Source organism: Cinclus cinclus, chromosome 5 (assembly GCF_963662255.1).
Source record: "Cinclus cinclus chromosome 5, bCinCin1.1, whole genome shotgun sequence".
Taxonomy (NCBI): Eukaryota; Metazoa; Chordata; class Aves; order Passeriformes; family Cinclidae; genus Cinclus; species Cinclus cinclus.
In genome coordinates, this window is record NC_085050.1 from 32,361,921 (window position 1) to 32,386,024 (window position 24,104).

General features: G+C 38.3%; 1 protein-coding gene across 1 annotated transcript; it reads right to left on the reverse strand.

Annotated features, from left to right (window-relative positions):
- Positions 1–646: 646 nt before the first annotated feature.
- Positions 647–23,701, reverse strand: TRAPPC11 (trafficking protein particle complex subunit 11). Its single transcript, XM_062492828.1, has 29 exons — positions 23,495–23,701; positions 22,348–22,517; positions 21,861–21,931; positions 20,893–21,007; positions 18,486–18,585; positions 17,689–17,762; positions 17,381–17,477; positions 16,459–16,592; positions 15,989–16,136; positions 15,442–15,535; positions 15,016–15,095; positions 14,846–14,924; positions 14,708–14,762; positions 13,502–13,647; positions 12,393–12,454; positions 12,158–12,290; positions 11,451–11,581; positions 10,793–10,948; positions 10,105–10,292; positions 9,755–9,903; positions 8,093–8,214; positions 7,313–7,432; positions 6,893–6,958; positions 6,637–6,793; positions 4,942–5,050; positions 4,612–4,703; positions 3,600–3,733; positions 3,054–3,221; positions 647–1,606 (listed from the first exon to the last, which is right to left on the reverse strand). The coding sequence occupies exons 1-29, from the start codon at positions 23,699–23,701 to the stop codon at positions 1,562–1,564; spliced, it is 3,402 nt and encodes a 1,133-aa protein (XP_062348812.1). The 3' UTR covers positions 647–1,561.
- Positions 23,702–24,104: the final 403 nt, after the last annotated feature.

Consider the following 24,104-nt stretch of genomic DNA (forward strand, 5'->3'; position numbering starts at 1 on the left):
ACAATTTTAAGTAGGAATGTATTTATACAATTCCCTTAAGACTTCAACATTATTGTAACCATGAAAGTATTTTATGCTATCCTCTTTCTCAAAGGGATAAGAACCACTGTTAGACTGTTTTGGGGGTGGGGGAAGGCACCCAATTCTCCACCAAACACTTACACTACTTGCATCAACATGTCTTTTAAGAAGCAGTAACAGAGATGCCAGTATTGCTGCAACCTGAGTGGCTACTTAAGAGAAAAAATATCTGGAAAAGAAATACGCTTTCCACTCTTAATAAAATAAAAAAAAAAAAAAAAAAACAAAGAGAAAGATAAGACACCTATTCCATGACTGCCACTTAGTTCAGTACATTTCAGCAAAGAACAGGGAAGATTAAATTGTTCTTCCCAGCTGTCGTCATCTCATCCCCACCTATACATTGAAAAAACCCTCATAATACAACTACCTCTCCACTTCATGGAAAAACAGTATATCCTCACACATTTTTTCAGGACTTGACTCATGCTTTCCTTCAAGTACCACAGCTGTTATTTTGGACTTCAGAGCCATAGAAGGATGCATCAGTCCACAAGTTGAGAGGAGAGTTACAAAAAAAACTGTGAAAGCAATGCAGTAAGGTACAGTTTCAGAAGTATTCTGTCACAAGCAGTTTATTAGAACTTCACTTTGACAATAAATAAGGTATTTCCCAAGCAATCAAAATGTAATTATTTAGAAAGTTAAACAATGCAAATTTTCACAATGCAATTTTTTAATATATACATATTTTACTGTACTTTACACATCAGTTCATCCAGCGCTGTACAACAGTAGGATGTCTATTTTTTAAATTCACACAGCAGGAGACTATCAAGACACTTCTTCAATCTGGAAACTGTGTGTGTAAAAGTAACCCCAAACCACATCAGCTCCAGATTGGATAGTCCAACTGGTATGACTGAATCTCTGTTCCTTAGACTAGCTGCTGAATTCAAAATTTGATGTCTGGATTACCCAGAAGAAATACTGCCTTTTGAGAGTTACGGTTTCAAAGGACTAGTAAGCTGCTCAACTGCAACAGTACGATGCAACCATTTGTAATTTACAATGCTACTGCACAACCTGCTGTCTTCAACACAAGTGGCACAGGATAAACTTCTGTAAAAAATGATAGTTTTCAATGTTGTAAATCTCTAATAGTAAATACAAACTTCGCACTTAAACTGTTAACTGTGAAAACATCTTTCAGGTTTGGTCAAATGAATTAGCATTTCTTCACTTAAATACTCAAGATATTTAATATGCCTCAATAATACTTTTAAGAATTTGACATTCAAAATGAACTTCAAAAGAATGTTCCTGTTAAATAAAGCACCGAGATTTGTCCACGTGTTTATTCCTTAAAGGAAGTCTATGAAACGCTAGATTTTTTTTAAAACATTATTTCTGCTAAGAGTTGTAATTTCAAAATACAATTTAATTCTTATGGTTTGATCAAAGCCATGTTTCTAAAGTGAGCTTTACATATTCTGTGCAACATCCCATTTCCTTAAGTGCAGAGGTACAGGTCTCAAAGTTATGCAGCTGCAATCGAGTTGTCATCTGCCTGACGACCCTGAGGCTTTAAGAAAATAAAAACAGAGAATTAAACAAACAAACAAACAAAACAAACCACCAAACAAACTCCCCTCAAAAAACCCACTCCCAGACAGAAAAGATAAACTACTAGGAAACCAACTCTGCAATACACTGTGCTGTCAATGTAGCTCTGGTACCCAAGTGCAGCATTAAGCTTATCCTACTTCTAAAGGTTTCCAACAGTGGCACAAAACACAGAGGACATCCAACTTAAATTTCAGTCTGAGAACTTGGTAGAGGCCTCAGCTCCTCAACTGCCCTGTTAAATGGCTTCTCCACACACACCTGCACAGTTTAGCACAAGGCCTGGCTGCTCAGAACTGTACTACTGTACAGATCAGTACTGTAGTACAGAAAGCTGATAATTATTATCAGTGTGTAAAACAGGAATTAGACTGACAGGTTCTTGAAGGAATTTAAAGCAGCATCACTAGAGATAGAAGAGATCAAGGAAGAAATTATAAAGAAGGGCACCCTTACAATAAAGTTTTCTGAGATTCTGACAACTCCAAAAGAAAAGCAAAGAACTCTGAAGCTTGAGGGTCCACAGGAGTTTTATGAACACCATGCTTTTGAGAAAAAAATGCCTCTTCTACTTACTTAGGAGGAGAGCCTGACAACCAATCTTGAAGAGCCAGTGACTGCCAGCATACTCAAAAAGTAAGTTCTGCTATCTCTTTTGGTTAAAACAAAACTGAAATAACACCAGGCCCATTTCCTAGAAACATGATTACAGATGTCTCAACAAGTCCATCTCAAATCACATAAACAAGTCTTTGGGCTCCTTGCTTGAATAAAATGTGAACAAAATATTCTGGAGACAGCAGCAGTGGAATGAGAAAGCACTTTTTGGGCAAATGGATTTAAATGATTCTTAAGAAGTCAAAAGACCTGTTTTTCATGGCATGATTGAACTGATCTTCAGAGTTATACCACTTATGAAAAAAAATCTAGACTCATTCACTGACAATGTGTTCTTAGAAGTTATTTAGGGAAGTGTAGGATGCTACAGTGTCTCTGAACCTAGTCATATGGGTTGCTCACACTTTTTTCAGAAGTGCTATGAATTATGGTATTAAAAGCATTTGATTATTTAGCTCCCTCTACTATGCTCAAAATAGAGGCTATTTTAATATTTTTTTTACAGAGTGAGACATGCAACAGAACAACAGGGACATGACAAGTACATTCAGTTCGTTCATCTAGTATTAATCAAATACATACTGCACTGAAACAGATTTCCTAAAGATTTTGGCTGACAACACCAATGCACAACACAAGACTTTTCAAAGCAAGTAACCCTGTTAAAAGCTGGACATTTTTGTCTGCTTAGAGACACTCAGCTTTGAACACAGCTGGGGCAGCTGTCCTCAGACTCTGAGCAGCCCCAAGGGGAGCCTTTAAACACAAATCACTCCTCACAGCCTTACCTTTACAAAAATGTGTGTCGGTATGAAACGTCTGAGCAACTGATTGGTGAAGTTTGGGAATCGCATCAGGTTAACGTGAAGAGAAGGTAACTGCTGATACCCAGCCATCAGAGGATAGAAGTTATATAACATTTCCTGCTGCGTGCCAGGAAGGATTCTTAGTCGGATCTTAAAGGAAGAAAAGAAAGCCACAACCATAGGTAAGTTCTGTGTCCAAAAGCTCTGTTTACTTTCTATTTATGCACTGGTTACTTTCTGAAGCTGGAAAGAATAAAAGTAATTTCCAATTCTAGCTAAACTATTGCTTTTTTACTGAAACACCATGTTACCCATAAACAACATGACAGACAGCTCCTAGACAGGCTTCCATCTAACCCTTTTTAAAATGGAGTCTGCATTCATACATTTTTCCAGACAGAATTTACCATGCTTTAAACATCTTTAAAAAAATGAGTTTGTCCTCCAGGAACATCAGTGTAAGTGTAATCAATGTACTCTTCACTACCAGTTAAACCAGCAGGATCAGTGGATGTGATGATTCTGTACCTGTTTAAGACCAGAGAACATGAAGGCATCACTGGGTTCCACGGACACCTCCACATCTTGGACTAAATTGGTCTTATTTTGCAGGTGATACCTGACAGGTAAGGACTCGCGGACTCGACCAAATGATGGCAGATCTTTGGAAAGAAAGTAAGTAATTTCAAATACAAAACACACCTTCAAATTCCACTCCAAAAAAAAAGTCTATTGCAAAAAGCAGTGAAAAGTTAAGAAAAAAATATATCAGAAGTGCTTTAGATACCTAGTTCTTGTAAGTTTTTTTAGAAACAGATTAAACAACAGAACACAACTTCATTACAGTTTTTCAGTACCATGTTTCAACATCTAGTTACAAACCTTCCAGCTGCTAACACTGCCCAAGAATACAAACCAGGAAGTCACTTCCATTGCTGTTGACTATTTTCAGCTTACCAAAATCTAATCAGATACTATCAGGAAGCTCCTTCAAAGTGTAACAGGATAGGATAATGGAAGAATCTCAGTACAAATGAAACCAAGCTGAGGAAAGCATTGAAATTATGTGTGCTTCGTGGGCATCTCAATCCCCCTCTGCTCTTGTGCAGGTGAAGTGCTAGAAAAGAAACATTTCACCTGCCAACAAGCATCACCAGATCTCCAGTCTGTTTCTTTCCAGGATGCACCCAGGATATGGGTGGATGGAACAACTGCTGTCATAGGCATCTAGAGAAACCTACTGGGAAGGCAGCATCAGCAGAGGTAACGCCAATCTCTGTGCTGCCACATAACACAGGTCAAGTATTGTCAGCTCCACTGACAGCTTTTAGGAGAACACATTTGTGTAACTACCTACCTCCTTTTCCCTTCAAGTGGGAAAAGAAGAGCAAGCCCTGAGGCAGTGCTTTCTCTAGCTCCATAGTATTCAGCACCACTTTTCTCTATTTTGCTGCAGTAAATTGGAGCTCTGGGTGCTGTAAAAATTTTGGCAGTCTTAAAAATTCTAATTGGGACATGCATGTTGCCAAATTAATATTACCTGCATTAACATGGAGGGGGATGCTCTCTACAACCACATGTGGAAGAGTGATGACTGTGTTAACAACAGGTACACTTTCCACAGGCGAACTTCTGCAGAAAAAAGTCAAATGCAGACCATGTTGAATACTATACTACATAAAGTATCAAGTAAGTATGCAAACTAAGTAGGTCCAAAGTCTAGACAGTGCTTGTTACAGGAAAACACATTTTTTTTTTGTTTTTTGCACTCCTCCCCACTCCCAGAAAAACCAAAACCCAAAATCTCACTATCATTCGTAAAAACAGATCAGCTTACTTCCTTTCCTTATCAAGGCCAAAAGATGCTTACCTCTTCCAGGAGATCATGTAACATCCAGTTGCCACTCCACTAGCATTAGTAACTGGAGGACATTGAAGGCAAAAGCACTCACTGGCACTCTCACCTGTCTGTAAAACAACTATCAGCAAGATTTTGTTTAAAATCAAAGCATAATAACAGCCTAAGCCACCAAGTCTAGAAATGCATTATGACACAAACACAAACATTCAGCCATAAAGGCCTTTCAAGTGGTTTGTAAAGTATACCTACAAAATGTATAAATCCAACAGATTGGGAACTATTCCAATACATTAAAAGGTAGCATATACAAATATGTCACTTTACTTTCTGAACAGCATTATAGTATCTTTAATGTACACATAGAATGAGTCATTGCAAATTTAGAGTTCATAAACACACACAAAAAGCAAAACATTTCAAATTCTACACTTCTACAGCAGATTCCAAGACATTGGCATATGATGCCTCTGATGCTTGAAAATCAAAATGGATATGGACACATCCCCTCTCCTTCTCAAATGGATGAGAGCTGGGGAAGAGAAAGAATACAAGAAAAAAATCTACTGGCTTTTCAATTACACTGAATTATCATTTTTCTTCTTTTTTCTTCACTCAAAACCACTTTAGAAAATAGTGCCTTTTCATGTAGAGAGTGAATTAAAAAAAAGTACTAAGAAAATAGGTTTCAGTTGTTCAAAATTTATCATTAATATTTTAAAAAAACCCATCAACCAAAAGATGGATAACTGAATGGTTGATACCTTCAGGGTTTGTATGTCCTGGCACTTAACTCTTTAGGAGTATCAACCAGAAGCCATGAAGCTCAAGATGCCAGGGCTGAAGATGAAATATCATAGTTTGAAGACTAAAGGACTTGGAAAACTAATTGCTTTTTGCCAGGCAAACCTTGAATCAACAGAGCAAATAGAGCCTTGTAAGTCCTTGATTAAATGAGGGGACAGCTGCCCCACAGGCTGCCAGCCACCCAGAGTAGCTCATTGGACTCAAAGTTTCAACAGAACATATAATTCACATCTCTGATGCCACAAATGTAAACACAATGTTTTATTGGAAGATTTTGGATCAGCTCTACTTTTAAGTACTCCACTTACATAACTTTAGCACTAACACACTGCAGTTTTAATGGCTGAGGTGTTCAAGATAACTTTTAAAAGTGTAAGTAATAAGTTACTAAACCATGGTAATAGTAAAAAAAAGATTGTTACTATTGGTTGTTCTTTATACGCTATCCTTTCTAGCTTTTTCAGGTTTTTTTCAGTTTTTCAGTTTTGTGACTGCAATCATGGACATGGATCACTGGCCTTTGGATGCTGCCTCTATCACATGGTAAAGTGTTTACATTCCAGAAAGTATACATGGCTCAGAAACACTGGAAATACTGAGTATCTTTTCATATGGATATCTAAGAAGTTGCACTTCAGGTGCTTTCCGTCATGTCTATTATATTTAGAATTTTGTTTACCATCCATCATCCAAGTCTATTTAGTTGACCTAGTGAAGCAGAACTACATTTTAAAGCACGCTGCTGTCCAAGTTGTATTCTGGCAAGCAACTTGAGTACTAAGCAGCTTTCTTCTACTCACAGTTCAATAAGCAAAAACTATTTGAAGTGTCCCCTTTTATTACTCCCAATTTATGCAAAAAGTGTCCTCCTGATAGAGAACATACTCCAAGAAAACTTACCATTCTCCACATAAGATTCCAGTTGATCCACTGGGGTCATGGAAGCTGACAGCTGCAACTGGCTTGTTACAATTGTGAGAGGCCAAGGAGAGGCACTCAGGATGTCCGTCATCAGTAAAAATGGTATATCTGCAAATACTCTGTCCAAGTGCTCCAGCTGTCAAGACACACACAAGCTCTGACTATTTCTAACTAAACAGGGTGTGATTCCAAAGTGCTGTGATTCCAAAACAGGAACAACTTTTCAAAGACATACCTTTGTGGAGACAAATTTGACAGCAACATCAAAAGGAAACACTGTGTCTATGGTTACAGTTTCATCCTTTAGAGGCAAGGAAAGGGATGGGAAGAAGAGAGGAAAAAAAGTTATATTCAGCTTAAGCCTTGACTAGTGATGTCGAAGATTGTTAATGTGAAGTTACTTTTAATCATTATTTTAACCAAGTCCTCCCCAGAGAAGAACATATCTTTAAAGATATTTACAAACAAATATAGAAAACTTTTCTTCTGCTAATAATTATGGAACAGCTCATGCTAAAAAAGGCTACCATAATGCTGATTTAGCATTTATTCTATCTCCTGGAAAGGGTTCTAAGATTCTCGAAATTACAGCTTTTAGAATATTTCTTGTATTTCACAAATTTATCCGTACAAAATGCAAATCTTTAAAACCTACCCGGTGACACCTGCAGAGGATTTCTTTCCCCTCAACAACAGTGTTGATTAAGTAAGAAATGTAAAACAGAAACATTCTTGCACCAACTGTACCACAACGGATGTATATTGGTTTTTCCAGCTGCAAAATAGAGAAGACTGTATGAGCTATATGCAAACTACGTTAATTAGGCCTAGAGCTGTCCAAAGGTTGTTAATCATCTGACTTGGTCCATTTGTTGAATGGGCATTATTTTGACCATAATATATCTCCTACAATGGACAATCTGGATCATGCAGTGAATGATTCTAACCAGAGCAGCACAACTCCAACTGCTTCACTGGATTTTTTTGTTTCAGATGCTTGTCTGTTATATAACAATGCAAAAAAACCTCCAAAAAAACATAACTGTGTAATACATGACATAACCAACTTCTAACTTGCTAGTCACAACTTCAGTTTAGTGCATATCTGATCCTCTACCAACTTGAATCACATTTGCTATTATCTCCTGTCCATTAAGCAGTGCATTTCATTAGCAGTTGAAATTAGTCTCCTTATTTCATATCTCCCAGCTGTATCACCAAGCCCAGAACATACCTTATTCTCCAATTTAGTCCAAAAGGTGATCTCATTAAAGGAATACTAAACTACATATGAACAGTAGGCAAAACATGCCGTAAGTATTTAATTTATTGGTTCAGATATCAGAAAGTAAACTGAAAGTCTGTCTAAAGAGTCTTTTATTAGTTGTCCCCTATTTTTTGAGTGGGATATAGAAGTAAGGTTTTGAGCCTTGACCTTTTCTCCTGGTTGCAAGTCTCCTACAGGGATATCAGGAAGCAGTGCAGGAAAAGAGTCATCACATGCATCTGTTCCATGAAGAGTCACCTGAGTTTTCTGAGTCAGGTTGGCATCTTGCCCTAGGATTAAAAACAGTGTTCATATCCACGCCGGCTTACATTACATGTAAGCATGAAAATGAAAACAACAACTAAAATTAAAAAAAAAAATAGGAAAAAGCAATGCATGAAGAATTAACAGTTCATTTATTTTGAGACTCTTTCAAAAGTACCAGCAGAAGGTAGATTTGACAACACCTCAACATTTTCCAAGTTGAAGCATTTGCACCCTTGCAAGTTTATTGTTTCACCTCTTTGGGCTAGGAAAAAAAACCCTCAAAAATCAGAAATCGTGTTCCCTACCATCTATGTAAAACAATAGGATTATGTGATCCAAGTTTTTCTTCACACTCTATATTGAAGTAGAAAGGAAGTTTTACTGTTCCGTGATTCTTTTGTTTTCAAGAACATGGTTTAATGATTTCACATACTTTTAAAAGCTTTCGTTCAAGTCAGTGTTGAAAATACATAAAAAGAAATGTATAGATGTCAAATGACACCATTCTTCGGTCAGAGCTTAACTAGAATAATGGCATTATAGCAATTACATGGGATAATTTTCAAAGCAAAACAAGCCACATCTTGCCAAAGAGCTACAGGTGTGGAAAATACATCACTTTCCCTATAAATGAAACGTCAGATTTCAATTGCTCTTTTAATGCAGTCAGCAAACCCACACTGACCTTGCATATTCCATGTTAGAGATTAGATCAAACAAGGAAAAAAAAATTAAGAAAAACAAAGACCATGTATTAAACACTACTTCAGGAGCCAAGCCCAAACATCAAATTAAACATGTTTCAAGAATACTCCACTGACTTTGATGAACCATACAACTCTATAGAAAACAACGTTCTATATTGGAATACACAGAACACATGGCATCCTACATGCCAATGACTTAAAATATTTTTGCCTTTTAGGATAATTGCTAAAAAGAGGCATATTGAGTACAATATTTGTGCTTCACACATTGAAAATTGTCAGCAATATCTACATACAGATAAGCTAGGACTTATGCATACAATATTTGCATTTTTTCTTTTGTTTTCTAAGAAATACTGCTTCGGTTCCCCAAATTTCACGTAGTTTAAGAACCAAACCATCTTGTCCAGGGCAGGGAAAACAAAAATAACAGAGTGGGTATCAGAGAAAACCCACAAAGTCTATACTTAGAAAACATTTATCTAGCACTGTCTAGTGCTTTCAGCTCAGCACGAAAAAGATCTCTACTGAGGGTAAAGAAAAATTTAGTTACAAGCATACTGAAAACAAGTTGGAAAGGAATACAAAAGCTTTCACGTTTTCTTTCGAATTTGTAAAGACTTATATTCTGAAAATACCCATGCAAGCACCACAGACAAGCAGTAGTTTAAAAAATCGTAATGGAACGAGTCTGTTAGCTGTTGTTCTTATCACTGGCATTCATCATTCCCAACTTTCACTTTGGTTTGGCTTTTCATCACTGTGAGAAAACAGTTTACTATATTTCTCTGCACTGCATGCACAAAAAACAGTCGATTATGAGACTGCTGGATTAAAAGAAAATAACCCCAAATACCTGGCTTTAAACCTGCTGTAAGCTTGACATCTTTGGCCACTGTCTCCTCATGTGACTGGACTGTCACAATCAAACAATACATTTCATTAGTCAGGGCAGGAGGTTCATGACGGAGCTGAACAGAAATGTTTGGCACTCTAGAAATAATCCTTTAAGAGAAAAGACTCAGTTAATGTTTCTTTCTTAAATAATTTGCTTTTAAGCCTAGTTTAAAGGAGGCTAAAGCACCCTGTAGTTTAAGAAAATTCCCAGAACTGGTAGCCTATTAAACTAAGAGATGTGAGACTTCTGAAAAACATGGTGGGAACAACTCAATAAAAAAAGACCGGTTTGGAACTCCAGTTACTCACATCGTGCTTGCCTGAATAGCCAAAGTGTCCCAGTGCACTTCATTGTCTGGAAGCTTTGGTCTTCGCTTGAAGGACCGTGCTGCCTGCAATGCTTCCTGAGATGAGGAAGCATCTCCACCTCCTCCTCGCCAGTTCAGAATGACACAGCGGCCAGATTCACTTCCCAGGATCAAATCAACAGAAGTGATCTGATAGACAAAAATTTAAACACTTATTGGTGAGTCTCCCGACCACCTATTGCAGGAGTATAGTTTTCCAACATACACAGACATAATAAACACATAAACACCATCAAAAAGCTTCTGAGAGCTCAGAGACTGAGGACCTCACCACACCTGTTTAATAAAACAGAAGTGAAAAAAGTATCCATGTTCAGGTGAAAGCAGTGTAAGAGGTTGCCATTTCCTACCCTCTCATACTACTATACCACCACTCACTTTTTAAGCATTGCACATATTTAAAAAAAAAAAATTGAAAATTTCTTGAAACAATTCTTTCATTTTTGTGGTTTTGTGTTTTGTCACCGTCAATAATTTCACTCACTTTTGATACTCAGTTTCACTGAGTATCTAATACTCAGACATTCAGAACTGCAAGTGACTTTTTAACTGGTACCAGATTAGGGGCACATTGTAGTTTGAGTTCATTGTATCTAACAGTAAGAAGGGTACAAAAAAAATGGACAAACCTCAATCTTCTTCCCTACATCTTCAGTTTTTGCAACAAATTTGAAAGAGAACTTTCTTGTTTTGCCAGGCACTAAGCACATTGTTCCTTGTGATGATGGCTCTAAAATATCACTTTTCTGATAGGCTTCTTCTACAACACAGTATTGGTTGTAATCCTACAGTGGAGGAGTGAGGAAAAAAGTTGATACATTCAGATGGACGACATCTTTAGAGAGTAATGGCAATACAGCAAATATTAAGGCTCTGTGTTACTGGATCGAACTCTATGGATTTTTCCTACTTTACACAACAAAGTTAAACTAGCAAGTAATTATGCTGCAATTCTCTGACACAAGATATCCATTATATTAATATGACTTCATGAATCAGAAGAAATAAGACATTAAAATAATCCTTCTGAAACTTCAGCAAGCTTCATAAAAAAAACCCCAAACATACGACAGATGAACGAAACTGCATTTCAGAGTCTTATTCCAGTATCAATATATTTGTCAAAAGCAATAGCTAATGCATTAAAAACCCCAAAATATTTCAGCTTAAGTATAAACATAGTTTTTGGAAAAATCTTGATTATTTTTTAATGTTTAAAACCAATAAAATGCTATTCCGTTCTTATTATCAGTTTCTATCACTAGGTCAGAGATAGAACACAGGTACCTGATTACTGAAACTGATGCAGAGCTTAGAAAACCTGATAGGATGAGGACAATCAGCTCTCAAGTATACATCAAACTGCACAGGAACATCAACATGGAAACTAGGAGCAAGAAATTTTGCTTTGCACTGTACTGGAATTTAAAAAGAAAAGGAAAAAGAAACAAGAAGTAGGTGTTAAACAAACTATAACATTAAATTCCAGAAGCACACTCCTAAAATGATTGTGGCAAGAATTGTCCAGCGTATACTCTTTCAACTCTGTTTTGCAAGTGGACAAATTTGGCTACTAACACTGTCACAGAAAGCCACTTTTCAGCACTTGGCCAAAACCTTTGCACAGGAGAGGACATACAGATGTCCAGCAGAAAACAGATAGTCCTGTACACTTGGATGCTACTCACGTCCCCTTTTCAATGGCAAGTATTGCTTTGCACACATTCTGCCCTCTTTCCTCAGAGTCCTACCTCAAAGCATACCAGAATGTTGTAAGTCTTTCACAAAGCAGGGAATTCCTTAGTAATTCATATCAGGGATAAGATCACTGACTTCTCTCATTATTTCTTATCTTGTTGATTTAGACAAAGAACAGACCAAGGCTGGAACACTGTTGTTAGTTTTAATATACCCTTCCTACTTTCACCCTAGTTATTTTCAAGGTATAACTACATCCAAATTTATGATCTGGTGTAACTTGCTTTTTTACTTACCAAATGGTATGAAGTCTTGGACTTCTATTGTAAAAATATTACTGCCTGCCAAGGAAACACGGTCAGACCACAATTTCTGTGATGCTTTCACAGCAGCAGTGTCACAATCAGGTTCAGGATCAGGACTTTCATTCTGTATGCAGACAAAGGATTACAAAGAACAATAAAAGAAGGTTACTACACACTGACCACTCTTAGGATTATTTAAAAGGGTAATAGGCGTTCTGCCACTTACCATCAGAACTTTTATTAGATTTTTTTCTATTCGAGATTTCTGATCTTCTTTAAGTGTAGATGCTAATAAAGAGAACAAAAAGATTACAAGACAGAAGTGAGGGTCCCTACCTTTTTTTAACTTAACAGTAAATCTTTCCCTCAGACTGCATCTTTCAAACAACACATCCCAGAGGAAAAAAAAATTCTAACATCCATCTACCAGTAACGAAGGAAATTTCCGTTTAAAACATTTTCTCTTACTTTCACTGGAGCCAAGTAAAATATTTTTTTATTAGACAGGCATTTTGCAATTTATTCGAGCAAAGCTTCAGAAGAATACTGCCTATACCTCCTTGTTGTTTATGTTTAAAAACAGAAGAAAGCATAGACAAGTCTGGAACATGCAAAGAGGCCAGCTCAGATAATACTATGAAAAAAAAAGAACTACAGAAGGTGACAGGAAGAAACAAGGACTACTTAAAATAAGCATTCTTTTCTTGAAGAAAGGTGGTGTTGCATCGTTTTCTCTTCTTCAATACAAAGCAGAGTAGCCTGGCTAGCTTTAAGAAGATGCAAACCTGTTTCTACCACACCTGCACTAACAGTGGTAATAGCAATTTAGGGCCCAAAAGGATTATTTCTGCAACATCAAGGAGTAGGCATTACACAGACCAGAGTGCTTGCATCGTTTCTGTGAAGCCACTCTATGCCACATTTTTTCCCTAAAACATCCTGCATACATATTTCATCAGCAGAGCTCTATAAAGAGTTTGGGAGAAGCATATGTGGAATATTAAAGTCCAGAAAAATCGTGTTAGCTTTGTTACTAGGAAAAATGTTTTTCTCTCTTAACTGTACTACAGCTCTTTCCCAACCCAAAGCTCAGGAATTTCCTGTAACATTATTTGAACAGTCTCAAATGAACTTCTGTATCTCAGATATCCTGACACAGCCTATTTTAATGCAATTAATTTTATAATAGAAGAGAAAGACAACTTCAAATGTAGCATATAAGGTAGTAAAAATCCACCACAACTGCAATTATTTTGTAGTCAAATAATCTGAAGTACTGTAAGCACTGTGTCTGACAACAATTTGTCATATTTCAAAATATTCATAAAAGAATACCTCTGCCCAGTAGCTCTAAAGAGTATGTTATATAATTTTTCAGCTGGGCCATGAGATATGAACATTTGAGTGCTGTTGTCAATATGGAAGTGAGGAGGGTCCACCATCCTTCGCTGCGATATTCACACATAACATAATCCAAGAGCCTGCAACACAGTAAAGTTGAGAGGAAACAAGTTATGCTCACCAATATTTTTAGAAGCTTGCACTTATTTGGTATTATTAATACAAAATTCATCTTCACTAATACAAATGCTAGATTAAAGTCTCTGTTTATACAAGGTGATGATTTATCAAAACCAGCATGAAACTATTATAAAGAAATATTTATTCTCTGAATTTCCTATTTTTGCCTAGAAAATTTTTCACAAGAGAACAAGAAAACTCATCTGTCTTCACATAAACAGCTAGCAAAACAGCAAAGGAACAGAAGCACCTTCGTCTCCAATACTGCATTAAAAATATGCCTTATTATTGAACATGCAGTAAGTATTCAGAAAAACAAACCAAACCCCCACAATAAAGTCGCCTTCCAAACTGAAGAAATTTAATGTTCCTTAAGCCAAGATGTTTCTTTTCTCTCCTATTTCCCATCCGCTTCCTATCTCTCTTCAAGGGTTTCAAAGTTCCACAACACATGCATCAATCAGGCAAAACAACACACCTTAATATCTTCCTAATTCTGACCACTGTTTGCTGTTACCAGCAAAGCAGATAAGTGATTTTTATAACTCTTTTCAACTATTTAAGACAAGAATTTCTGCCTACTTCAGAGAAATCTACCTTACACAAATAAAAAGTGCCTGTTCTTAGAACAATCAGGCTTGACACAAATTGATCTGCTTATCCTAGCCTATCTTCTCTTCCATGTAAAGTCAGCTATGAACAAGTAAATGCATCTCTCCTACTTCAAACAAGAGAGACAGACAGACAGCACTCAATCCGTGAGCTAGAAATAGGTATCTGCCCAATATGGCAAATTCCCACAACAGCTCAGAGCAGGAAGTTTTCATGCTCTAATAACTGACTCATCTATTTTACTTTCTTTAATGTAAGTGGGGTTTGTAGACTCAATAGTCGTGCATCAATCACAGCCAGATAAAAGGAGCATCTCACACAAGCTGCCAACATTATTCCATAACAACAGGACATGGGGTCTTAGTGAGAAGATAGCACAAAAAAGAAGTGATCACAAATGATACTCACTTCAAAGCTTTGGCATAATCTTTAGCATAGTAATATTCTTCTCCCATTTGAACCACTGAAAAAAAAAAAAACCCAGATCACTACTGAATGCCTTTGCAAAATTAAATTTTAAAAATGCATGTGATTATCTATACTCACTCAAATGACTTTTCATTCTTGGACATTTGTATTTCTTGAACTGTGCGACAGCATTACTCAACAAAGTGATTATTAGCTCCTAGCAGATAAAACCATTACTGATATCATTATATATGCAAACATTAGGGTCATATAAAAACATATATATATTTTTCAAGAATAAAACTCACCGAGTGAAGAACATTCTTCTCTTTTAACTGTAGGGATAAAATCCCCATCTTCTCCTTTTCAGGATCAGAAAGATCAAAGCCTGAGTAAGACAATGAAAAAAAAATCAATTAAACTGGAATTCTGTCCAGACCCAAAGGGAACAATTTATACCATGAATGATATGCAATGCAAGCTTCAACTCAAACGCACTCCCCCATTCTTTTACCTCAGCTGATCTCCCCAGAAAGGAAATTCTAGAACACAATTATCTTTCCCCTTTTTTCCAATAATCTATCCAAAATCAGTAAATTACAGGAAAACCACCTAGTCCTTATACTGCATCTTTTAACATTGAAAGTGTCTATGTTAAGAGAAATTAGCCCTTTTGTAATCTGATCTCAAGTAAGGATTCAAGCTTATATTTCTGTAGCAGTAGAGAAACATACTTAATATTCCTTGCCGCCATGGTCTTTGCCCATAGAAGTCAAGCACTCCAGTTTGTGTTTCCAGGGGATCCGGATTGGGATATGTCACAGAGGACTGTAAATTCAAATATAGCAATTAAAAAGGTTCCTGTTTCATTTTCTGCCAGGCAAGTGTTAGAAAAATACTAAAACAATACCACCCCCATATCCTAGTACTAAGGCTCTTGTTTCTCTGCTTCCTGTAAGTCACCAGATACAGCGCACACATAAATATACTGGAAAAACAAAGTCAGTTTTCAAATATCCAGAGAAGAAAAAGTACATTTAAAAAATAATTTTAAAAAAACATGTCAGAATTATTTCCAAATAAATAAACACTAATGCATTTGTTCTGGGGCAACTTTTTCCAGACAAAAGGAATACCTGTAATATTGACAAGCATCACAAAGACATATCCTTTCCTTGGATTTCATTTACAGGTATTACAGATTGTTCCACTTCCATTTAAGACTATATTGGCAAATTCACTATCTTATTAATTAGAGAGCATCTTCCCCTCCCAACTTACATCATGGTTACAAAGCATACTTGCTAGCTGTTTCCGTTCCTGTGCATAGTAGGCTGCCTGCTGGTAATAGAAACCTGGATTCTGAGTTTGAATTGCTGTCAATCCCAGCTTAATTGCTTCATCAAACAAGTCACCAAAAGCCTGAAACCTGTTAAGAGAAAGATTTATTACCAAGATTGCATACACAACAACCACATGAACTGAAAGGTATCCTACAAATAAAAGTTCTGGTTACTCAAGACAGATTATATTTCTCTGAACTTTTGCATCTAAATTCTGTGGCTGCATTTGTTCATACTCTGTTCATTCAAAGAGAAAAGTTGTCAATGATCAATGCAAAACAGAACAACAGTTTGTGTTATGTTCTTGTGTAACTCTTAGGTGGAGAACTAAGACTTTGTATCTTGTCTAGACAAGTAAACCTTTTGAAGTTCACTGTTTATCTAAAACAGTAGTAAGCAAAAACATACTGTTTAGACATCCAGGCAGCATGCTCAAAAGCCAGTTCTGCACTTCCTATTTTTTTCTTACATAGGTCAATATGCTTCCTGAACTGTGCAATAGCATCCAGTGGAGTATTATGTTGAAAACAGAGGCGACAGATCTAGGAGAAGATAAAAATAAGATGAAAATCCACTGTTAGGCTAGTAAGGATTAGCACTCAACCCCAACATTCCCCCAGCTAATTTTACATATTTCTGAAGGGCAAAAATTGCATAAAAAACAAGGAAGAAAAGCAGATGTAAACCATTATGTATTACTCCTGAAACCATATGGTTCTCTATTTCACCTAGTACTATTTATTATCCCATTCTTTCCCAAGACATCAATGGAAGAGTGCATAACTCACTGCCAAATGTAACGGGGAACTTCAGACCCTCTAGAAAGATCATTATTTTGGAGCCTGCAATCCACAAATGGAATACAACTCCAAGATTCTTGTAAGTGGTAGGATAGTTTTGCTTTACTTAAAAGTCCTCAAAATACTACAAAAGTATGGACTGATTCTTAGAGTTTCTTTCTTCCCCCTAACAAGCAGTAACTGAACTACATTGGCCTAAGCTTTGCAAGAAGACAAAAACATTCAAGAACAAGCAGCCTTGGTGTTCATCTTCCTGTACAGAGAGAGAGTCTAGTCTTTCAGAAGACTGCATCTCAAATGAACTCAAAACCTTCAAGATAATCCCAAACCACAGCTAAGAATCTTTCTTTTGTGTGGAGTTCAGAAGTCTCTAATAGTCTGAGCATAGTTGGTGTTCTACTGATATCTCTTTCTAATCCATCTCTGTAAAAGCAATATAAAACTGAACTTTACAACCTTTCCCCATTAAAGGTGCATCAACTTTTTTCTTTTAAATAACAGTTGTCAAAGACTAGAAGTACAGTTGTTACCTTGTAATTTATAAATCCTGCCATGGTCTTGATTTCCAGCATGTTTGTTTCATGAGCCCTCAATTCATGCACAAGATTATATGCAGTTCTGTAATTCCTAAGCAGGAATATTTAGAGTTAATAAAGTTTTAGAACTGGACTGCCATCAGTGAAAAACAGTCTCCCAATCAGAGCATTCTTCCCAGTGAAGAACTTGCCCCTTACATACATATTTAAATCATTTTGCATTCAGGAAAATATTTATAACAGTTTATGGCTTAGCAATAATTTGGGGTAGAGAGGGTGGGGGAAGATAACACAAGTCTTACTTGAGAGCATTCTGTGTATCCTGTTTCAGCTCACTGAAGAAGGCTATTTTGAACTGGTGTCTAACAAACAAAAGCTGCAAAACACAACCAGTGTACATCATTCTCAAACACCCAAACACACCTTTTTACCTACAAAGAGATACAGGTGGGCACTTCAGAGGTTTACATAATAGAGCACTTGACTGTGCAACTGTTTCCCAATAGTCCATCTCCCACCATAAACCAGCAGTGATCTTTCAATAGATTTAATCTGTTTAAATCCTGTTGCCCTGGCACAAGGGAGAGGCTTTGTAACACCCAAAAATCTCTATGCCAACAGAGCTGATTGTGGTTTGGAGCTCACCACTTGGATTCCAGCTTCCAAGAGAGCAAAGCTGGCAATCACAACAGAACATAATGTGTCTGAGTGGATTTGAAAAGCAAAAGTTAAAAATTGAAATCAAGTGCAACTCTGAGTACAAAGTATCTAAGAGAAGTACATCCCACAGCTTAAGATACTACACTCAGATAGGTTAAATCATGCAGATAAATGAGAAGTTTTTCATTTTTTAATCTGAGAACTTAATTTTGCCCTGCAGCTCTTCTAAGAAAGATGTGAGAAAGACAAATGTAAGACCAAAACCAATCAAAATAAAAGTTTAAACTGCAGAAAGTTGAACCAGATTTACCTCCTATACTAAGAGAGGACATCTCAAATTGGAAGGGGGGAACAAAAACATTTAAGCAACAAACCCTTATTTTCATGTTTTAAAATGCAACATAACATGCACAGTATTTGAAAAATAGGGTAATGTTACCTGATGAGTAGTTTTGTTCAAGAACTCCTTATGAGATTTAACTCTCCTTATTTCCGTATAATAGTAAGTCTGTGCATGCTCATAGAAAGCATTTTCCAACCTGTAACAAAGTTGCTCATAAGTTTCACAAAGTTTCTCCCACGTACAAAGAAATTCTGAAGTTCTTCAAAATAAGTTACTTTTAATCATGTTTATTTTAGCGTTGGCAAAGGACCTTGGACCTTGTGGTATTAGTAAACTCATCTTTAAGCTACCACACAGGTAAGAGTCTTCAGACAAAAACCTTTCACAAAAGCAGTAGTAATAAATAGAACACATAAGCCTGAGAGCTTTATATACTAACTGCTCATACAACAGACCCTAGTATTTAATGTAAGATAGTCTCAGGAAAAGCTATTCTGATTTTGCAAGGTTAATAGAAAGTTGAGAGATGCTCCTTTGTCAAAACAAGAAAACCCTGCTGAGACTCACACAATACATCTGAACAGCATCTTATTTGCTGGACTGTGGGGGAAGGAATGGGAAGGATAAAATAGAAGTAAAGAAAATTATGAGGGTACAGACTAGGTTTCATCATTCTGTCCAACCATAAGCAGCTACCTCAGTTGCAGAGGGAACAGTGGAACTTGTCTGCAAGATAAATAGCCCAAGGCAGCTCACAGGGGGAGAGGACAAAGAGGACAGGAACACCAAATGCAATATGAGATGGAGGAGGCTCTAAGGAGCATCTATGATCAAGCTGGAAGGGGTAAAGTCAACTAGAACAAGACTGGAATCCAGGAGAGGAATACATGCAACAGCACTGACACATGCAGGAAATAAAGGCTGAAGTACCAGTATTGTAATCTCAACTCATCACAAAAAAAAAAAAAAAAAAAAAAAAAAAAAAAAAAAAGCTAGAAGTAATGGTTACTTTATTTTGATCAATCCCAGTGGCAGTTTGGGAGCAGAATTGATATAATAATAGCATTAATTTATGTTGAGAATTATACTGTTTATATATAAATATGAGGGTGAAAAGGAGTTAGCCTCAGACTGTGACCCCCCCCCCAAGAATATATGGAAAAATTAAAACTAATTACAGTAAAACATAATTTGCCTTAGTTTGAGGCCTTCTTTTTAGATCTACACGTAAGTGTCTACCATTCCTCAATCCGTTTTTGAAAGGCCTTCCTAATTTATTTTAAGTTGTAGTTAATGTAATTAACAAAACAGAAGGCCCAAGAAATAAAATGTATAAAAATGACAAAGACATCATATTTGAAATGAGACAGATGCCAGTTAACGTAAATAGAACTACACAGCCAGGAAGCGGAAGCGGGAAAAAAACAAAAACCTGTAGAAGAGTTAAACCTAAAAACATAATTTGTATGGAAAATCACTTAGAACCAGGAGGGCCAAAACCACTGTAGAAGTAGAAAAGCCCATTTTTACCTCTACCTGGGTAATATCTTGGGATATCTACTAATATTTCTTTAAAAGCAACATCTCTGACTGTCATTACTCAACCTCACAGAGAAATAAAACAGTGTGGAATTCATCAGAATACCTTGAAGAATTCCAGCAAACAGGTAAAACATTCACTGCTGGTCTACAATGAGTGTACCACAGAGCATTCATCTCAACCTATGAACTCTCAAATTCTCCATTAGAATTATGGAATTGTTTAGATTGGAAAATACCTTTAAGATCATCAAACTCAACTGTCAGCCTGTTACCAAATCCACCACTAAGCCCATCCTGCTGTCCCCAAGCACAATATCTATGTGTCTTTCAAATACACCTTTGATGGTGACTCAATCTCTTCCCTATGCAGCCTGTTCCAATGCTTGATAACCCTTTAGGTGAAGAAATTTTTCCTAATATCCAAACTAAATCTCCCCTGATGCAACTTAAGCCATTTCTTCTCATCCTATGGCTTGAGGGGAAGCCCTGGGAAAGAGATCAACCTGTACTCCACTACAGCCTCCTCTCAGGGAGTTGTAGAGAGCAATAAGGGAGGCTTGGGGAAGACCTTTCTCCAGAATAAAGACCCCCAGCTCCCTCAGCTGCTCCTCACAAGGCTTTTGCTCCAGACCCTTCATGAGCTCTGCTGCCCTTCTCTGGACACAGTCCAGCACCTCAATGTCTTTCTTGTACAGAGGTGCCCAGAACTGTACACAGCACTGCATGGATTTCCATCCACTACCTCCACAGAGTCAGCAGAATATTATTTTTAGTGAAACTGGTTTTACCCCTTTCCCACTTTAAGTCTAGTTTAAAGCCTCTTCAGTAAGCTCTGCTAACTCTTGTGTGCAGATCCTTCTTGCCCTGTGAGACAAGTGTACACCATCCACAGCCAGCAGGGCAGGTCTAAGCCAACCCACAGTCAGCAAACAGAGCAAGACAGGGGTTTACAGTCACTTACCTAATAATATATCCAACAAGATGATCAGTGTGTGGAAGTACAAAGAGTGATTTTCCGGAAAGGTCGCAAGCATTACATAAAGCTGCAGCCCTCTCTGATGCAATAACATCTTCCCCTAGCAAAGTCAAGGAAAGCACAAGTAAGTGGTATGTGGTGCTGCAATGTCAAACTAGTTCTAAAAGCTTAAAGGTCATGTTATGAACTTTAGGTAGATCAAAAGGTCTAAACAGTATTGAAAAATCCAATAAAGATAAAATCAAGAGCACATTCTTTCTTACTTCTTTCAGAGTACTATGTACTTCATCCAGCAGAACACATTGCAAAAACTTTGTAGCAGTTTTTGGCCAAAAAATCACAAGCAGGATGTAAGTTTTTAATCTCTCGCAGAATTAAATATCCTGTGTCTTGAGAAATACAATAGCATCCAAGAAAGACAAACACATATAGCATGTAGAGCAAAAAACAGTTTGCCAGACACTAGAAAGCAAGCAGTACCTCTACAGAAATGTAAAGTTAAAGTGTATCACATTTCACAGTTCCACGTGGCTCCAAAATTTTATTAACTAAAAATCAAATTAAGACAAAAGACCTCTGTAGGTACCAAATACCCTTCCTCTAAGTTCTCAATGTTTTACTGGTTTTCCTGATCTCAAGCAATGTTTAAAATGCAACTTGCTTACAAGAAGGCTGGTCAGATGTACCACCATGTAAACCATGTCTAATACTGTGTATCAAAAAATGCACTTGGACTTAAGAGGGAGAATTCAGAGATAAAAGTATCAAGTGTTTAGGGTCAACTGTCCCAAAACATGCTCTGTTTATCCTTACGCCTTCCTGCAGTCACAGTGCATTAAATGCATGTAGATGACATCAGATGAAGAACCACAGATAATGTGACAAACCAAAGTCAGCTCAGCCCATTTCTGAAAAATAAGAACTCCACAACTGTGCATAGAGTTTTCAAGTACCTGGAGGCAATGGTGTTTTTTTCTGAATCAAAACCACAGCAACTTTGGTATTTCTTCCCTGCAAACTTTGCCTAAAATAAAGACAACATCGCACAGTGTCAAGATTTCACTTCTTATTTCTGAATAGCCAGAAAAAAAATAACATTTCAGTCTACATGGAAGCACTGGAAGAATGCTACAAAGGTAAAAAAGCCAAACAGCACAGTAAGCTCTATCATTCAGAGAATACTGTCTTCCCTCTATTGGGACAGAACAACTGTGCTGAGTTTAGCAAGTAAAATTTCAGAGACTGTTTTGACTTAAATAACTTTTACAAATAAACCATTAAAAAAGTTCTTTACTTTGAGTTGTATACTAAAAAGCAAAGTTCAAGTTCCCCTTAATGTTTAAGGAAAAAAAATTGTATGTTCTAGAATGCACACAGATTCTGTAATTCACACTTACATTAGCTTGCAGTACATTATGAACTAAGTGAAAAAGAATCTACCTGACAATTTCAACTCGAGTAGCACACTCCAACTGTTTTTCCTTCCACTGTGGCTCATCCCAGTCTAGTTCATAGAATACCACCACAAGTGCTGGAACCAAATTCAGGTGTTTGTTCATCCAACCAGTCTTCAGGATTCCTTTCGGAATATACCACTCATAGGAAGTCCTCTGAAAATATTGAGGATATTGAAGCAAGCTACAAAATCCATTCACAAACATTTCTAGCAGAACAAAGGACCTAGCCTGTATATTCTTGTCACTTCGTAAGTTTGTCATCTTTCCTTTAACATTGTTCCCCTCAAGCCTTTTCTTCCTATTAAGCCATATCCCTCAATAGCTCAGGCACCAGGGTCTGATGTCTGAGATATCAGCAGCAAGAAACAACAGATTCCAGGAAGACTGGAGAAGAGGGTCAAGTACAGGAATATGTCGCATACACTGCCATGAAATACTAGGCTCAGGTGAAAGCAGTGGTCTCAAAACAGTGCAAGGACACACCAGTTTAGATTCTTTGTTTTTGCCAGCATCATGGAATTATGTAGTTTTCTAATAGTTGAATTCACTTACATTGCTTAACTTGCCATTGCAAAGCAGAGATATTCCTTCTGCTGTGTTTCACTCAGTTAAAGTGAAAAGTTTCGTAAAAAATAGCATTATAGGTTAGACAAGGGTTTTTTTCAGAATATATTAAGTAGCTAGTTTCTCTAAAGTTACATTTTGGGTTTTATTAAACCTCAAATTTTACAAGGTACCTTAATGCTATGTAGAAGAGAAGCAAGTACTTTAAAAAAGCAACCCATACGGGCTTTCTTTGCTTCTGGTTTATGAGCTAAGGCGCTCCTGGGCTTCCTACGCCCCCACGGCGCTCCATCACAACGCCCTCGGCTTCCCCTTCGCCCTCACAATTCCCCTGACTTGCAGCTCCCACCCTTCCCCTCCTATATCGGGGGAAGAGGCGGCCGAGGTACGGCAGAGCGCGGTGCCAGCCGGCTGCACCCCAGGCAGACTGGAGCACAGCCCTTCCCGCTGGGAGCCACCAAGTCCCGCATCCCCGCTCCTGGGGCCGCCGGCGGCTCCTGCAGCTGGAGCAGCGGGCAGGGATCCCGCCAGGGCGGGGCGCAGCCGGGGCCAGCGCCGCTCGCTACCTTCGTCCTGCACTTGGGGTACTCGTGGTCGCCGGGCAGCACTTTGAAGGAGATGGGGACGCGGTCGGCTCTGCGGTTGGCGCAGAAGGCGTCCCACACGGCGCGGTGCACGGCGTTGTACACCACGTCCAGGCCGGTGAGCGTGACGAACGCCATGGGCCGGCAGCACAGCTCCACCGGGAAGTCCCAGTGAGTCGGAGGGGTCATCCTGCACCCGGGACGGCGGCCTGCTAGGCAGCGGCACGGCGGCGGGAGGGCGGCCCAGGCCGGGCCACAAGAGCGCCCCGCTGTCCCGGGGCCCGTGCTCCCTATAGAGCCGCTCACTGCGGCGGGATGCAGCCGGGAAGCGCCAGCTGGGAGCGGCCGCGGGTCACGGGAGGCGGCGCGGGCGGGCCTCCACCTCAGGAAGCGAGCGCCGGGCAGCATCAGAAGGGCAGCGGGAGCGACCAATCGGCGCCTCGGCTGCAGCCCTCGAACCAGTCAGAAGCGTCCTTGCGGGGACGTCACTGCGAGAGAGCCAGTGAGCAGAAGGAGGAAGCGCGGGGGATGCGCAGCCGGCCAATGGTAGGGCAGGGGGCGGTGCCCACTGGTGCCCCGCGCTGCCCTAGGG